The sequence below is a fragment of the Pygoscelis adeliae genome, unplaced genomic scaffold, assembly GCF_000699105.1.
Source record: "Pygoscelis adeliae isolate BGI_AS28 unplaced genomic scaffold, ASM69910v1 Scaffold304, whole genome shotgun sequence".
Taxonomy (NCBI): Eukaryota; Metazoa; Chordata; class Aves; order Sphenisciformes; family Spheniscidae; genus Pygoscelis; species Pygoscelis adeliae.
In genome coordinates this window covers 976,693-994,803 of record NW_008824558.1, presented here as the reverse complement: position 1 = coordinate 994,803, position 18,111 = coordinate 976,693, and the positions used below count along the sequence as shown (strand labels likewise).

General features: G+C 39.3%; 2 protein-coding genes across 2 annotated transcripts in view; one reads left to right on the top strand and one right to left on the bottom strand.

Moving 5' to 3' along the window:
* The first annotated feature begins 643 nt into the window (after positions 1-643).
* TSEN2 (TSEN2 tRNA splicing endonuclease subunit) lies at positions 644-10,539 on the top strand. The gene is made up of 11 exons (XM_009321993.1): positions 644-834; positions 1,638-1,719; positions 2,399-2,435; positions 4,325-4,856; positions 4,973-5,050; positions 5,630-5,680; positions 6,351-6,489; positions 8,276-8,312; positions 8,975-9,086; positions 9,694-9,783; positions 10,243-10,539. The coding sequence occupies exons 1-11, from the start codon at positions 661-663 to the stop codon at positions 10,300-10,302; spliced, it is 1,392 nt and encodes a 463-aa protein (XP_009320268.1). The 5' UTR covers positions 644-660; the 3' UTR covers positions 10,303-10,539.
* A 2,632-nt stretch (positions 10,540-13,171) lies between these two features.
* The window catches only part of MKRN2OS (MKRN2 opposite strand), a 6,027-nt gene continuing 1,087 nt past the window's right edge, over positions 13,172-18,111 (bottom strand). Inside the window, exons 2-4 of the mRNA XM_009322013.1 lie at positions 17,880-18,076; positions 16,799-16,961; positions 13,172-13,939 (exon numbers count right to left, since the gene is read on the bottom strand). Coding sequence (XP_009320288.1) covers positions 13,720-13,939; positions 16,799-16,961; positions 17,880-18,076 — 580 coding nt within the window. The 3' untranslated portion in view covers positions 13,172-13,719. The remainder of the gene's footprint in view (positions 13,940-16,798; positions 16,962-17,879; positions 18,077-18,111) is intronic.

Sequence of the window (18,111 nt, the reverse complement as noted above, 5' to 3'; positions counted from 1 at the left end):
TTCCTGCGCCCGAGCATCAGCAGGGTTTGTCCCCTCTCTGCCGGTGGCCGGTCCGCGGCGGGGCCGTAGCGAGGGCGCTCAGAGCCGCGGCGTGCGGGCGCGACCCCCTGGGTGGCGGGGGCTGACGGTGGGGGTTACCTGTCCCCTACGTTGGCAGAGAGGGTCGGGCTCTGTCCGCTTTCCCTCGTGAAAGGGGTTCCCTGTTTAAAGAAGGCAAACCTGCCAGGCCACTGCTCGCTCTTCCAGACTTATTCCCGTAATTACTCAAAACAGTTTATATTTAGGCACTTGCGTGCTGTGGTTTCTGCCGTTCTACTCATTCGTCTGTTTTATTCTTGAAATGTTTTCAGCAGTTTATGTACTCGCCTTTCATCTTAAGTTTACTTTAGAACCTCTTGGCTGAGAATTATCCCTACCTGGTCTGCAGGGGATACTGCAATGCCCAAGAGGAAAAGATTAACAGATAACGCTAGCAAATCGCTGCCTGTGATTGTCTGGCACAATAGTTACAGAATTAAATTTGGATTGTACTGTAGGATTTTTGCTAATTTGCAATTGGGAAGGGAATATTGCGGAAACATAGAAAAATGGGTGAACTTTAACTCCTGAACATTAAATGTTTTGTTTCCACTTTTTAGGATGAAACGTTAACATTAGGAAATGGCAGAAGCAGTTTTTCATCCCCCAAGAAGGAAAAGAAGAGTTTTTGAGTCATATGACTCTCCCTTTCCTGTGGATGTAGGTGGGAAGGATTTCAGAATATGCCAGGCTGAAATCATTAACAACAACGTTATAGTGAGGAACCCTGAAGATATCGAACGGCTTTATAACAAGGTGCTGTACCCTGTTTGCACAGTATTTTTAGTGGTTTAGACATAGGTAGAGCATAATACTTGTTAAAATCTGCCTGCCTTTGTGCTTTCCTTCCCTTCAGCCTCCAGTAATCCTCCATATCTCCCTCCTCTCCTGAAATCAGTAGAAAGCATATATTCCATATCAAATGTGAGAAGTATTTAATTCTTATCCCAGCAAATACATTTTGGAATGAAGTGATGTTGTGAGCTAAAAAACAGCTGCAAAGACTTCACGTTTGTTATGTTTATTTTTCCTTTCAACATTTTATGCAACCTTGCAAAAGCATTTTCTTGTTTTTAAAGCTCAGGAGGCTGGAATATTAATGTTTTATAAATTCTTGTATAATTCTTTTAACTTCAGAGTGATTTCTTCCTGAGTAAAATAAGCTACATTAAGCCTGTTATGTCTGAGTACCATTTCACCACTATTCTTGCGCAGTAGCTTTATCCATCTCTTTGCTTTCTATTATGCATTGTCACATCGTTGGTACACAGGTGTTTTCTTCTGCATCTGCTTTCAAGAGTCTACTTGGAGATGCCGACTGACAAATATTTAGAATTGAGGAAAAAGACCCAACACCCTCCACTGGTTAAATCTTTGAGTGCAGGTGTTTAATATTGAACTAGTTATCAGAAGCTAAGCAACAAGCTTTAGGCAAAGCTTAAATGCTGCAGAATTTCAGTTATTTTTTGCAGCTGATCTTGGCAGTAAACATTTTGTATTTGGAAAGAAGTTCATTTTTGTCTGATGATATAATAAGGACTTTTTCCTTTTCTTTGCAGGGCTATTTTGGAAAAGGTATCCTTTCAAGAAGTCGACCAGTGTACAGCATTTCAGATCCTTTACTGGTTACTAAGTGGCAAGGTAAATTGTGCCCATTTGTACTTCCATCACTATTCTAAGATTACTTTTCACTTTTCTTCACTCATTGAAGATATATATTTATAAATTACACACGGAAAAATAATCTTTCTGCTGGGTCAGATCAAGGATCTCTTTCCTCCCCAGACCTCGTCTCTGATGATGGCCAGTACAAGATCCCTAGGAAAAATGTAAGAACAGGAAACATATGTCAATAGCTCCTTAGTGCATTCTCCTAGCCTTCACTGATTTGTTGCTTAGGAAGTCTGTAAGTAAAGGTATCATCCTTGAACTTTTCTTCCTATAACTGTCAGGTTTTTCTTGGTTTTAATCTGTAGATTTTAGTGTCCATGAAATCATGAGGCAAGGATATGTGAAATTTTTAATCTGCTTATAGCCAATTACATCTGGTCTGCTCTTGGTTGTTTATAGAAAGACTGTCTTTTTACAGGCTGGAGAAAAATAGTGTGTTAAGTTGTTCCACTTGTGCAGGGTGTTCAACCTTCATTATCTCTGTACCTTTTCTAGTTCTGCTATGTCCTTCTTGAATGCAAGTTGGACCAAAATGGCATAGAGGATTGAAAATGTGGGTAAATATTAGGCCGTGGATTACCTCAATGCTCAAAATCACATGAAAACATTTTTATATTGATGAAACAATGTATGATTTTTCTTTATACAGGTGCTAACATAAACATGCCTATAATTGCATCAAAAAAGTAAGTTAATTTACATTATTCTTGTTTTTTTAGAAAACAGATGATTCTCTTATGTTTTATTCTACTGGTTTTCAGATAGTTGGCTATATACACCAACTTGATTACTTGCTTCTATTTCTTTTCTTTGTATTTCATTTATAAATCACGTTAGAAAAAGTAGAAATAGAGTAGGTGATATTCGGTGTGGTTTTTCATGTAAGCTTGCATGTATTAACTGCTGACTAGAAGCCAAGATTGAGTGCATGCATAGCAGTATAGGTAATTAATTCATAATAATAGCAACCATAATAAACTTGTTCTTCAGCTGAGGAAGAGAAAGAGAAGTTTCTGGGGCAGGCTATTTAAAATAACTTTCGCAATTCCTTATTGAGTTAATATAGCGTGGGCTGAAGCAGCTCTTGGACTTTTAAAATACATAAATGTTTACCTTTTTTTTTTTTCAAAGCGTCTATTAACATTGCTAGTTTGTATGTTTAAGAAAACAGTGTTGGACCACGTATTTATTTTGTTCTGCTTAAATAGTATATGAACTAACTGGAAGAGTGTGCAAGTTAGTTACTCTGTTTGCTTTAATCCTATGATAACTCTAAAAAATTTTACTTTACTTAAATTTAAAAGTTATGCTCCTTCAGTCCTCTACTTCAGGTAAGGCAAATGGTAGCAGTATTACTACTACTGCTACTACAGTTATTACTGCTTGCAGAAACACTTGTCGTTCTTATTAGTCTACTTTGTGACTGCTTTATGTGTCAGCAAATACAGCTGAGTGTCAATGAAAGTGTCATTACATTGGTGCAGAAGGTGCATTGTGATCTGTCTCAGTAGAGATCTGTAAGTGCCAATTATATGGTAATTAAATCACAGGACAAAGAGGAGCCTATTTTTTATAACAAAAAGTACAGCACTGAACTACATAGCTTTCTTATGAGACTTCAGAGGGACTTATATTTTGTGTTGACACATGCAACTTGCATTTAATTGTCTTTGCAGTTCTTCATTACCTGGTCTGTAATTGCTGTGCTAGGATTTTGTTTGGGGAAATAAAGAGTATTGTACTAGAGTTGTCCAGGTTTGAATAAGGACAGCTGCACTCAGCTACCTGTAAATTTCACAGAATGAAGATTAATGTTTTGACTGGATATTAATGTTATATTCCAAGGAGAAATAATTAAAGGGGCACTAAAAACTCTATCGTAATTGAAAAATATTAGGAATATGTACAGCTTTCAGCTACTATCTCACTGATAGGATAATTGTTATTTCTCAGGGATGTGAGGGTTTTGGTTAAAACTGAAGGTATTTTCCGCTTAAGATTTTTACGCTGGTGTTTTTGCTATGCCACTGCTGTTTCAAAGGTAGTTAAAACAGAGTTTGAAGATACTGTTCTCTGTAGTTAGCTGTATAATAGATGAAGTGTGTGAGAGATCTATATGCAAAGTCTTGTTGCATATTTTAATCATGCAAGCTCTGATACTAAGATGTTTTTGCAGGGAATTCAGGCTTACGGCTTCCACAGGAGAGAAGGGAGTTTTTGCCTGGTGAAGCTCTTGCTTCTTGAAACTATATAGCAGTAGTCCCCAGTGCATGGTTCTTGTGCAACGTTCGGTAACGGTGTTCGTTGCCACAGAAATTTAAAAGGCAAAACAAAGCCAAAGAAGGTAGCAAAACAAAGCCAAAGAAGGTAGCAGAATCTTGATGTTCGGTAATGTCTGCAGTTTCCTGAAGACTGGAGTCCTCTTACATTGTGCATGTTGTATTTTGCATAGCAGTTATTGGGGAGTGTGTTCAGATCTGTTTTGTGAATTGTGCTGAATCTTTTTTTTTTTTTAAGATGTTAATTAAAGGATGTAATGCCCTAGAACTTCTCATTTATTTTACTTGTTTACTAGGTACCAGTGTCATGTTCAGTGGGCTAAAAGTATTTTGCAACAGCAAGGATTTGATGACCGCTCGGTTACCAAAATTCTTGAAAACTACACTAAGCCTCTTGAGCTGCCATTTTTGGAAGAGGATGGAGCTGAACAAGCTGGTAACAGTTGCAACAGAATGGGCCCAAATACAGAAAATACAGAACTTTCCAGACAAACTTCTACAGATACTGGAAATGTAGTAGCCCTAAGTCCTGAGAATCAGAATGAAGGCTACAAGAAAGCCTGTTTGGAAGGAGGTCCAGCGTTTGATCCTGTGGCCATATGTGGCTTTAAGGAACAGGAACAAGGTGACTTGAAAGAGATAGCTGAAGTGTCTTGCCAGAAGCATGGTTTTCATATGCATTGCGGCTGCAAGGCTAAGGAGAGCACTGAGCAAAGATCTTGTGAGATGATCAAGTCAAAAGAACGTACTCCAGAATATGTATTGGTGCAAGAGGAAGAAGAAGGTAGCTTATGTCCTAGAGATGACTCTGCTCATGCGCAAGAAAATGTAAGGATAAAGAGTATCCTAATCTTTTTAGAAAAATCGTATCATCAGTGCTATTTTCAGAATTCAGTATTTTTTCCAGTTTAAAGTTTTAGTAATATAGTAAACTTTTCTTGCAGCTTGTCAAGAAGGAAAAGCTAGTATGCAGAAGAAATCCATTTAGGATTTTTGAATACTTACAACTCAGCTTGGAAGAGGTATGTTTCAAGTACAGTACAAGTTGTTTTACTTTGAATCTGAAAAGTAAACATTAGTCTATGTTCCAACATAATTTAATACCTGTTTCTGAAGTACAGGGTTCTCCTGTGTCTCCGAAGTGTTTGGATTGTCTTAGTCATTCAACTTGTTTTTAATAATCTGCAATAATTACATGATATGGTTAAAAAAAAAAAGTAGGGTCTAGTCCCATTCGCTTTAGATTAATAATCCCACTGACAAAGAGACCAGCGATAGGACTTAAGTATAGAAATACCAGGAATATAACATTTATATAAATCCTGCTTCGATTGTGCTGCTTCCAAATATATTCACGTGTGTTAGTTTTAACACCGTGCCTTTGGGAGTCTGCAGTACATGCATAGATTTTTTGTAATGCTGTGTCTGTTGAAATGTAAAGGTCATGAAGACAAATCTCAAAGGAAACTTTCAGGCAACTTGGTTGTTCTGATGACATTAGGATTCTTGTATAAATTAATTTGAGCCTTTGTTCTTGCATGGAATATAAACTACAGGAAGAGTTTAGCTTTCAGTTAAACTTAATCTGTTTATTTTTTCAGGCTTTTTTCTTGGTGTATGCTCTGGGATGTTTAAGTATTTATTATGGTGAGGTAAGAGATTGGATTAATTTTGGATTACTGGGGATACCATTAGTTTGGATATGTTTTGGTCTGAAATTTTTACCTACTATGGCAATATTTTATGCTGTTAATTCTGAAGGAGGAAATACCAAACAGAGTAATTAGGAAGCTTTTCTTATAAGTAATGATATTTCTGTTTATGAAATACTGGTCTGAAAGTTTTATGTGTGCCAGGGCAAATACAGTTAAGCACAGTCGTTCTGTAGAGAGACGTTTTTGTTGTAACTTAGGCAGGAAATATGGGGAGAGCAAGTATGGGAGGAATAATACGGTGAATAGTCTCTCTTTCCTGAAACAGGAAAATTCCTTGGAGTTTTAAGCATTATCTATAAGTATATCAAGCTACTGTTAATGTAATGACAAAATAATTGAAACCTATGCTTCTAGTTTAAGATTTATCAGATTCTCCTTTAAACAAGGGCATTAAGGGACTGATTGTGAAATGCAAAAAACCCCACCCACTAAATGGAGCAACAGGTTTCTGTCTTATATTTAGGGATTCTGTATTTTATTGGTTGAAGTTCATGCTCTTTGCAGTAGACTGTGATACTTGATATTTGGCTGTTATGCTGTACTACACACAGTATTCTATATGTGCTTAATATTAATATAGTCACATTAATGCCTTTGTGATTTTTAGGAGCCCCTAACCATTTTGAAGCTATGGGAAGTTTTCAGCGAAGTGAAGCCCAACTTTAAAACTACCTACATGGCGTATCACTACTTCCGCAGTAAGGGTTGGGTCCCCAAAGTCGGACTGAAGTATGGAACTGATCTCTGTGAGTAGCTTCGTTAAAAAAAAAAAGGAACCACTTGTAACTGACTTCTTTTCAGGCAGTAGAAGACTCCAGTGCCGAAGATGAATTCAACAATGAGGAGCTGCATGAATGGAGCAGGCTTTGCTACTTGCAGTTGGCAAAAGACATTTTTGGCTAGACTATGGGTTAGCAATCAAATTAGGATGTGAGTGGAAAATAACATCACATATCCAGTAGCTGAAGAGATAGCTCGAAAGGCCTGTTGTTTTGCTTCATGAGGTTAATAATTAATACAGGATTGCACTGAAATTCCCTTCCCAAGTTTCTCTGTCCCCTTCTAAACACATCTTCTGCAGTGTTAACATGACAGTCTCTGGAATAGCAGGTTTGCATCTAGATCCCAATTCACATCAAAGTCCATGCATCTCATTATTCATCCCGTTTAATGGAAGCTGAACTTCTGCTGAACTTACTGCTAAGACTGTTTCTCTGTATGGGGTTTTTTTTGGGGGGGGAGGGAGGGGGAAGGGACTTGCTTATTTGTTAATGGTAGGGATTTTAATCTTACAGAAATAATTAATAGTGTCCATAATCCCTTGCTAAGTAATTCAAGCTACATTCAGCTCACGTCAACATAAGCAGTACAGTAATGCCTGTCATTACAGGAAAACTCTGCATAAAGGGAGATATTTTTTAATGTATGCATGCAAACCAGCAGGTGTTTTAATACCGCTGAAGCAGTTGTATAATTTCAGGGTTTGTGTATTTGAGCATGTCAAGGTTGTGCTGAGTTAGTCCTTTAGATCAGTGTGTAGGTTTGGCTGAATTTATCGTCACTGTTCTTAGTACCCTGGGTTGTAGATGGGGTTTTGCTATTGATCACCTGATGTATATGTGAAATTGATACTAGTTTGTTCACTGTTCATTTGTGTTCTGGCCTGCATTTGTTGTGTAGCGTATCACTGCCTTTGGATTTGTGCCAGACAAAGGAAGTGGATTAGTTTAAGGGTAGTAGGAGTTCTGCCTTACGCCTGAGCTGCTCTAGCTTCTTGTTCTTTGGCAGTACCTTCTTAGAGTTGATATTACTACAATTGCTTATAATGGATAACTTGCAAATCATGGTTGTCACTGGAACGAAGTGCTGCTCGTCCTTTTCCTGACAGGGTCTATGCTAGCCAGCTGTATGAGAAAAGCTGCGCTAGTTAAAGAAAAGTCCCCTCTTACAGGCTCATGAAGAGCTTATAAGGCAAGGCAGGAAACGTAACCATTTCGCTCAGTTACAGCAGTTCAGCTGCAATGAACCTTGTGTACCTTGTATAGAGAAAGAACTTTTAGTGGGTCTGGTGGGCAGTATGTAAGAAGTTGTGCCCTGTGCTTCTCCTAAAACTTGTGGAAAATGCTTGCTTGGCACAGAAATTCGATGGCTTATTGCGATCTTTTACTTGTACTCCGGTGGCTCAACTTCTGTTGCGAATACAGTGTTAAAAGCATGAGTTTGTTGCAGAAAAATTCCATCCTAAACTTCTTCCCACGGCAATTGCTAACTGTCCTTCTACTCTTCTACTTTATCTTTTACCAGCCACTCCCCTGCCCTGAGTCACCCTGCTGCTCCCACGTTCTTTTGGTCTCTTCCCTCTCTCTCCATTTGCTGGGACAACTTAACTCTGAGCAGAATTCAAAAGTGTTGAAGTTTTGTCTTGTGTAATTAAAACTTACAAAACGTTTGAAAATATTTATGGACCCAGGTGTTAAACTCAGATTGGAAACTCTGTGATTATCTAACTAAGGTGTTTCTCTTTCATTTCAGTGCTGTATCGAAAAGGCCCCCCCTTCTATCATGCAAGGTTTGAAGTTCATGTTTCTGTGTAATTTCTTAGTTTCAAATTTAGTAAATTTCTCTCATACAGATTTAGTATCTTCACTGGTTAAGCACATATTCTTCACTCAAAACGCTTTGTCAGATGCATTCATACTGGGAATGCAAAAATCCTTTTAGCAGAGGTACTAAATAACAATTTCATTTAATTCATATAACAGTAGTAAGACATTGAAAATTAAAAGTTGCAATAGGCATATTTAGCACTCATATGATGAATGCACTCAGGAAAGTAATTTGATTTAGTAATACTTTTAAAAATATATGGTATGGATAATTTATGTAATTTGGGAGAAAAAACTTTTAAGGGATGATAATTGTCTTAATTTGTTAGCTAGTCAGGTTGAACTCCTAGGTAATAAATTGGTTATAAATGTCAGACTGGTATTCATAAGAGAATGCTACAAACATCAGCAGAAGGGTGGGGAGGGAAAGTGCCAGTAAGCATATTCACAACTTCATCTTTTCTCCTCTTTTCCTAGTAGAAAGACACTTAAGTTTCACAACTTGCTTACTGCATGCTGGCATATTGTTTAATGCCAATTTTTAGGCTCCAATTCTTAAGTTTCATTATCTTCCTAAAGTGGTAATTTTCTTTCTGTGAATTGTCCTATCCGCTTTGTTTTCCAGTTACTCTGTCATTGCTGAATTAGTTGATGATAATTTTGAAGGTTCTCTTCGCAGACCACTCAGCTGGAAGTCCTTGTCTGGGTTGAACAGAACAACTGTTAATGCTTCTAAGGTAAGATGCTAGTTTTAAAATAGTTTTGAAATTATAAATGTACAGTTTAGTTCCAAAGAACGGGGAGTTGGAGTGAGGCTGGAAACATAATCCTTCTGTTTCTAGTCTGTTGAAGAACACGTTGAGTTGCCAGCAGGCAAACAAGTTTCCTTTGTCCAATATCCAGATGAATTCTGGAAGAAGCTTATAAAAGTTCTGTCGCCTGTAGGAACATTAAAAGTTGTGTGAGGAACAGAAGAAAGACCCGAGGGACACTTCTTTCCTGCCTGCCACTTCTGCTTTTAAAGCCCTCTTCATCTACCAGGATTTTCTTTTGAACAGTGAAACTGAAAGTTTCCAAAAGGTTTTCTCTGGGATAGAGCCTCAAACATAGTGCTTCCATACTCATAGCCATGGTGCTCAGGTGTGGTGTTATAATTCTAGTTTATCTTAGAGCAGTATTATGCTTTGGTAAGGAAAATGAGATACGCATATTATACAGCTTTCCCCAACTCCGTTTGCAGAAGACATCTTGTAGGAAACTTGGTATCTCCATTTCTAATTAATCCAAGACTTGTATAGAAAGAAATCGGTTGTTCATGTATTCGTGTTTTCTGTTTACCAACAGGAACTGATGTTATGCTATTTGATTAGACCTTCCGACATGACTGAAAAAGAGATGTCGACACCAGAATGTATGAAAAGAATTAAGGTTCAGGTGAGTAATGACCTCTTTCCTTTGCCTTGGGGCAGCTGGACAGCTAACTGTAAGAGCCCCCTTGAACTGTTGCTTGCTCTTTAGCATGCTTTGGGTTTTGCACGCATAGCTGCAACAAAATAACTAGATTCCTTTGTGCCCCAAGGCATGAGAAGTGCATTGCAGGCTCTTTAAAGACTTAAGATCTTCTAATCTAAATTTTAACGTTGCTGCTACTGTGAACGTAAGCATTTGCATGGGGAAACAGGGATACCTATGGCGACCGTAAGGTTAATGTATGTTTAAAAATGAAGGGAGAAAAATGTGTGTGACACCAGCTCCCTTCAGGAACAAATGTAGTCATCTACTAAAATTTCTCAGTGGTCACATAATATATGTCGATTTGCTAAAGGCTTAATCCGCATGCCTCACTGATTATCTGTAGCTTCCCCCCCATAATAATTGTGTTTTATATTTCAGGAACTGATTGTAAGTCGTTGGGTTTCTTCCCGTGAGCGCAGTGAGCAAGATGAACTTTAACTGACTGTATAGGAAAAAATTGGTTTTTTTTAAAGCCACTTGTTGTTGTTTTTCACCTGATCTTACCACGATGAACCATTGCCTCAGAACAGTTTCTATCAACGTATTCAGTTGGTATGTATTAATGCTATTTAAAATGAGGTATATCCTGTTTACTGGAGAGAATGTTGTATTGAAAAATATAACTGAACTATAACAATGCATATGAAGGGGAAAAAATTAAAGCTGTGTCCCAACTCAAAATACTTGTTTGTTTCCTTAAAACTTACAAACGTGTATGTTTGAATGGTGGCTAGACTGCAGTGATTAGTAATGGTATTTTTAATATTGTGACAGGTCCAGGCATTAGTGCTGAATAGGCACTACGGCCTGCAGAGCCACTGAGTCCAACACCCGAATGTCTGCCTGAAAGCCTAAGCAATGAGGGATCAAACAGGTTTCTGGGAGCGCCTCACAGATTCTTCAGGGTTGAACTTGGGAATTGTAAGGCTAACTTTGTTTTGTAGCTCAGCACGGGGTCCTACATTTCTTCAGAGATGAGGACTTAAACTTGACAGTCCTCAAGTTTAATGCTGGTTTTTAACTAGTTAAAAACTAGTAATTACAGCGAGTCAAATAACATTTTGGGATACCTATGGTACCACTCTTCTTCAACCAAAACCTGACTTCATAGCCTTGATGAAGTTGCACAACCTTAGATTTGGGGAGAAATTTGGTTGTTGCAGTATTGAGCATTGTAACACATTGCTGTTAGGTGCCTAGACCCTGGAATTTGGTGGCTTATTTTCACAAGCAGTGCTCAGAATTGAGGAACTCTTCCCAGAATGTGCAAGGATTTAAATTAATTCTGGGGTCTAAGCACCTAAGCAAAGTTAGGTGTTGGGCACCTTTCCCCATTTGGGTAGGATGTCTTTCTTCCCTTGGGATTTGCAGCATAAGATTCCTTCGTGAAAGTAAGGGCCTAATCTTGTCCCATGACAGCAAGATGCCCTGACCGCAAGTTGTGATGCCCTTTACTTTTGTTGAAGATGGGTTACTGTGCAGAAAATAATGAAGGTTTGCTGAGCTAGCGAGAGCAAGTCAGTCTCTCTAGCTCGTAAGTATAAGTCTCAGTTTCATCACTGCTTTTTTTTTCTCTTTTACCCAGCAACTACAACAGTCTATACATTTTTTTTCATAGTGCACTTGTAGCTCTCTCTGCCCTGGCCTATCATATGTTGTAAAACAGACTGGGAGGCACCGCCGTGTTTTGTATAGAGTGAGGTATAGGACAGTGCTGAGCAGTTCTGCCTTGCTATGCTAGGTGCCTGCTGCTTTCTAACTTTTTTGTAAGATTTAATCACCTAGATTGCAGGTTGCGAAATACGATGTTTACTATTGCTGAGCCACATTTGGAAAACAAACCAACCAACCAACCCAGCAGGTATTCAGCTGTCTTTCAAGTAGAGCCAGGAGGTTTAAGTGTCAACTATGCTGCATTTTAAGTATTGCTGCTTTAGATTCAGGCATTTGAAATCCATCTTAGTGTTTGAACAACAGGCGTCCTTGCTTCACCGTGCTGTTAATAATTTTTTTATTCCCCCCCCCACCCCGTGTTGTGAGAGAACACATTTGCTGCAACAGTAAGGCTACATTATAGCTGGTGACAATGACACTGTTTTGGATTTTCTTTGTGCTGTTTTCATTCACTATTAAAAGGGGGTTTGCCTCCTGGTCGCAGGAAGTTTTCCAGGGCTGGTAAAAATTCTGTCAACTCAGACTGTTCCCACCAAACACAAACCCACAGGCTGCGTTACTTAGGCAGTTTAGATTGTAAAGCCATGTCATGAATGCAGGAAACTACACACAAGTCGAAGTGGAAAATCTTCTAGTCTTTGCTTTCATTTAATATGACTTCTACTGGAAAGATGTAAAATGAAAATGTTAATTGCATAATAGCTTTGTCAAAGCTGGACGGGTATGTATGTGTTGACTGTATGTGGCAAGGTGTTTTTTTTTCTAGCTGCAGATGACTGTACTTCATGTTTCAGTACTGTTGTATCAACTTACATTAGATAGTTGTACCATAGCACTGATACTTGCCATTGTATTTATATTTTACCGATTAAAATACAGTACTTAAATGAAGTATGGATTCTCATTCACTCAGAAATAGCATACTGTAATTTCTGTTTGTAAGCCAAATCCTAGCCGAAGAATTCTGATTTGCACTAGGAGTGAGTGGATAGGAGGTCTCTAACAGCAGCCGAATTGCTCATCTCAAGCTGGTTGTCTCTTGTGTTTTTTAATATGCTTTTAAAGGAGCTATAACTTAGAATTCAGCAAGAAGTGGAAGAACATGGAGAGGGGAGAAGTGTGTAAAGTGTGGTGTATGCAGCTTTAGAGTATTGGGGGCAGGGTTAATGCAGTTTGTGTATACAAAAGTATAAACTAGATGTGGACAAAACCCCAATCATTTATGGTTACTTCTCCATCTTTGAGAAAATAGGACTTACATCTAGACTAAAACTAGCTTACTGTGCAGAAATTAGTAGAAGGGAAAAAAAAGTTGAAATTATTTTCTTAAATTTGAACATAAGTAAAGTGAAATTGCACAAAATTATGGACTGCACAATTCTGACCTCAGCATACACTGCCGTGTAATGTACAACAGGTAGAAGTGCTGTTGGAGGATCTTTTTAATTTTTTTAAACTTAAACTTCTTTTTGTTAAGTTCTAAAGTTTTAACTCCAAGATAAATCCCGAGGAGTCTGTTGCTTATTACAGATACGAACAGATACAGACTAATGTATGTTTTAATACTAAGCATTTGTCTTGGTTTGAGGAATAAATGTGCAAAATGTAAATAAGAATTGGAAAAGAAATGTATCTGGCAAAGAGGCTGGATTTATTTGTTGTTCTGTTTATTAGTAATTAAAGGAAAATAATTTTGCATGTAGTGAATCTGCATCAAATCATGGACTTTGGATTTCAGCAGCACGCAAGCACAAATTCCCTTTTTTTTTTTCCCACTCATCAGTAAACAAGTGTGACAGGAAAAAACCATTTTGGTTTGCTACAGCTTAAGTTACCACAGTTCATTTGTTAAAACCCTTAATTACGCAGCAGTTACAATTCCTGGTATTAAGTGTCTTGACAGAACAGAGCATACAGTGAAGGTAAATAGGAGAACATTGTTCCGTACGAATAGTTCCCATAGCAATTTTCTGTGGTGTGTACATTGTACGTATGTTATTTCATTCCAGCGCACAAGTTCAGTTTCCTGGTCCTTCCATGATGTGCAGGTTAACATGTAAAGTTAATTGTGTTTTTAAACACATTAAGTAGATCATGCATCTTAAACCTTGAGATTTGGAGTCTTAAGATTTCCTATTGCACATTGTAGATGTTTTAATGTGACTGTGAAAACAGTCATTTTCAGCACTGTTTTTCTTGATCAGGAAGGGGTACAATGTAGAAATCATTAGCTGTTAGCTCCTGATGCAGAGTAATGTATTTGGAAGCTTTCTTTGTCTGTGGGATCACGAATTTCTCTGTAAATTCACTTTTACTCATTTGCCGTTTTCCTTGTGCGGTCAGTACACTGTTAATGAATGCCAGTGCATATGTGTAGCAGTTGTGGTCATGTTCTTCATACCTAGGAAAAATAACTTGTTAGCAAGAGTTGGCACTAATCCATTAATTACTGTGCATGGAGGAATATTTTACTGAGGGAAATAAGGAAGCGCATGCTCTCCAAGAACTATTGCCACTTTCCTTTAATGCTGGTGCTTAAATATATTCTATCCATCGCAAGTTGTACTTTCCAGCCAGGGATACTAGAAACTGTGAGCTTAAAAAAAAAAAAAAAAAAAAAAAATGACTGCAGACTTTACAAAAACGAGTTTTTATTTTTTATACTTATTTGGCTTTTACCTTGTTAACCGTTGCTCTTCCATATATTGTTACTCTGTTATCCTGAAAACTTCTTTCTGCAGCAGCAATGTTAATTGTGTGCCACCATGTGCACTTCTTTCAGTGTGGCATTAACTTGGAAGCTTACTTAAAAGTAAATTCTACCACTACTATGTTGATACAGTTGCTGTACGGTGTGCCCGTCAAAATCCCACTGGCAGTAATCTGTGCCAATTGTGCAAGGACAGAAATACTAACTGAATAGGAGTAGCCATTTAAAATGCTCTTGCCTTTTTTCTCCCCCCCGCCCCAACCTAGGAACCTATGGCACTTACCTGTTCTTTTCACTGTCAGAATGTTTCTCAGATTCTCCCAAACATTTCATGTTGGCCACTAACAACTTCCGTAATTTATTCCATTCCCTCACCACATAGTGCTGCTTTTTCCCCTGGCCCCGTATAACGGCATTTGATGCAGACCTGCTCAGACTCCTGTTTGCCATCTGCCCAATCCTCAAGCTTCTTCTGTAATTGCCTCATCCTGTGTCATTTTTCCCTTGTTCTTCCTAGCCCTGTGACTCATTCCTTGCCTTGTACTGTCAGCGGCTCCGTGGTCTGTGTTGCCACAGGGAATCTTCTGTGAGGCTTGCCTGTCAGCCCTGGGAATTTACAAGGTGTTTTTGCAAGATCTGAGGACTACGGGTATCAAAAGCAACCCTGCGACCCTGAGCCCAGTTCAGGACAGCTCACCGTTTTCTTCAAAGCTCTTCTGGTTTGTTAAGGGTATCTGAAGTGACCTACGAGCTCCCATTTAGTAAGCAAGCAATTTGCTACAGTGTACTTACTTTACCAAAATGATTGTTAAGGAAGAATAATTACGAATAACTTCAGGAGTGGCCATCATCACTGTGCAGTACAAAACATCTGGAAATTACACTGAAAAAAATGTTGGGTTCACCAGCTCAAGGCTGAGTCTGCAGAGCGCCGCAGCATGTCTGGGTAACTTACGTGTACACAAGTGCTTTACTGAATCAGTTCCACGATTAAGCAGAGCACGTAACGTTTCATTTTTGTATTTCTAATGCAAAAGATTCTGTAATACGCTGCTCTTTACCGTCTTCCAGTTAGCATCTCATTTTTGGGAAGCACGTCTATATCCTGACAAGCAAACCCAGTATCTCTCAGTAATTCAAGATATTGTTGGTCATGGCTGTGGCCTCTGTTCTTTGCTGCTGTTGTACACCATCCTTCCCGTAAATGAAAAGCAGTCAAGAAAATTAGAATTAGGCTTGGCCTGAACCCAAAGGAGTTACAGGATTAGTTTAGCGCAGTTCCTGCCCATCGAAAAAAATAAACAGAGGAGTTAATTTAACATCTTTAAAAAAAAAAAGTTCACTTTTTAGCAGTTTAGTGGTCACTGGCCTATTTGTGGAAAAAGGAGGTCACTTTGTCAGGAGGTGGCAGACGGAGGAAAACCAAAGAAAAGCTTGTAGAAGAGATGCACTCATCTATCCACCTTCTACCAGTGCTTTTTTGACATCAAGTTAATTTTAGTAATAATTTAAGGCACTGGGAACTGTAAAAGACACAAATCCTGTTGGCTTTACAAGTTCCATAGGCGTTTCAAAATTCTATTGTAGGTCAAATTCTTTCATCTCCTGGTATTAGGGAGGTAATACATTTATCTCTGACATTTTATAGTCCTGCACGTTGCCAAAACCTGCTTTCGATTTGTTGTGGGGTTTTTTTCTTTTATATAAGATGACGTCTGCATTCATTAACTTAAACACTTCACAGAACTATGCTCAGACAAGCTGTTTGTTACATGTACTGTTCCTGGTGAACAGTTCAAGGACTGGTTTTCCGGAGAGCAGGCTGCTTTGTCATCAGCCGGCTTGGTGATGTGGCAGCGCGTGTTTTAGCTGGGCTGCGTGACTTGTAATGACATCAGGCATTAACTGCAAGGAAAGCTACAAAGAACTGAACGTTCTCGTTGGAACAGACTGGTTTAATTAAAAATGTGTGGAAGTCTTTCTGTATTTAACTATCCAAAGCAATGTTACAAACCAGCTGGAAGAGCTGGAAATGAGGTGCGTTTCCTATTTCTGATCACTGACAACAAAGAAGTCATCTGGATGCAAGATCTGGGCAAGAATCCCATCAGCGTGGTCAGCCTGTAAATGCAAATACACCTAAAACTGTGGAAACCTAGAAGAAATAATTACAGAATTGCGCCTGGACTTTCCTGCTGCTGTACCCAGCAGTGTACTCTTCAAGGTAATGTTTCAGTGAACTGGGGTTTTTCTTTAATGCGAAATTCTTGTTGCTGAAGAAAACTTCCCTAAAATGATGTCTTATTTTAGAGCTTTTACGTTCCAGCACGAGTTTGTTACTTACTACTTAAAAATACTCTTTTTTTCTGTTTAGCAAGGCCACTAAGTTTCAAGTGATAGCGTTGTTTAGACTTGGTTTGTTAGAAATGTGTGTTGTAAAGGAGCGAGGCTCTGAATGAACCACAAGCCTCGCGGGGTCCAAACCAGAATAGCCCAATTTACCATCCCAGACTAAAAACTCCCACTGCGTCCAGCTTTTAAACTACATACCTGTGAGGAAGCCAGGCCTCTCCCACAGAAAACTCCTCTAGGAGCGCATCCCACTGCTGAAGAAGCCCAAACATGTCTGGCTGTACTAGTGGGATACTAATGCACTGTTCCCATCCCGTTTCAGCTCTGTGAATGCCCTCTTCGTTGTAATTATACACCACGCCTGAAAATAAAGAGGAACAGATTGTCAGGTGGCACCGGAGAATCGGATTCATAGCCTTTGGGTTTGTGTTCGGGCTTTACTCAAATGATGAAAGCTACTGCTAGTTTTCCGTACTGCCGTTCCTTCTTAGGCTTCCCGTCGGTGGCCTTATGTGGCTACAGAGTAGAGAACGCAGTCCCTGCTTTTACCGAAAAACTGTTCTCATTTTTACAATGTAATTTCAGGTGTCTTCTGACAATGAAAGCAGCTTAAGGACAACCAGGCTTCTTTTTTAAACCCCTGAATTAGACCATTTTTATATTAAATAAGTATCTCAAGTGAGATTTTGCAGGATGGGCCTACTAGGAGAACGTGATATGATTTTTAATGTAGCTTTTTTTAACTTTATTATTTTATTAGGGGTATTCTTAGAATTAGAAAAAGCTGTGTTTAAGTCAAAATTTCCTGAAACTTCTTCAAAAAAAGTAGGCTGCCTAGCTTTTTATTTCCCTGTGTCAGGAACAGAAGTCACCTGTCAACTCCATTCTGCGCAGCTCCTCAGCATGAGAGGAGAGGTGTACGGCTTTGATTTCAAGCCCTGTGTGCTCACTGCTGCAAGGCGAGAGAAATTCTTGGACTCAAGATTTTTTTGACCGTTAACGTGATACTCTTTTGTAGTGAACAGCAAGGCTCCCGGTTCCGATACCTGCGGCACGCTGAGGAAGCACGCGTTCCTCGACAGCGAAGCGTCAGGTATTTGGATGTTGCAGCCTGCGTTTCTAACGGGTACCAGATATTGCCGCAGCAGGAGCGGTGGCTCTGAAGTCACCGTCACATCTGGATTACCTCAGGTGGAGGGGGCACGGCCGAACTGCTGGGCATACGGTCCAACTACGGGGTGTGGGAGAGGGGCAGTAGTTTGTAAGGCAACTGCGATACCGTTGCTGTTGGTTATTCCCACGTGAAGATCAGATTTCCCGTCGTATCCTCTGAAAGAAACACAGCGGTGTGGGTGCTGGGCGCCAGCGCTCCTCGTCCCCGTTAGAAACGTCCTTGCACCCCCGCTTTCTCGGAGCGGAGAGATGCTGCTACCGGGACCCAAGATGCGGGTGGGGGCGCGGGGAGACAAAACGCTACTGGAACCACGGAAAAGGCGTTTTCGTGTCCAAAG

Coding starts and splice junctions, on each gene's coding strand:
- TSEN2 (XM_009321993.1), top strand. CDS start 661: ATGGCAGAAGCAGTTTTTCATCCCCCAAGAAGGAAAAGAAGAGTTTTT. Junction 2,436..4,324: donor CCTATAATTGCATCAAAAAA/GTAAGTTAATTT, acceptor CTTGTTTACTAG/GTACCAGTGTCATGTTCAGT. Junction 9,087..9,693: donor CAACTGTTAATGCTTCTAAG/GTAAGATGCTAG, acceptor GTTTACCAACAG/GAACTGATGTTATGCTATTT.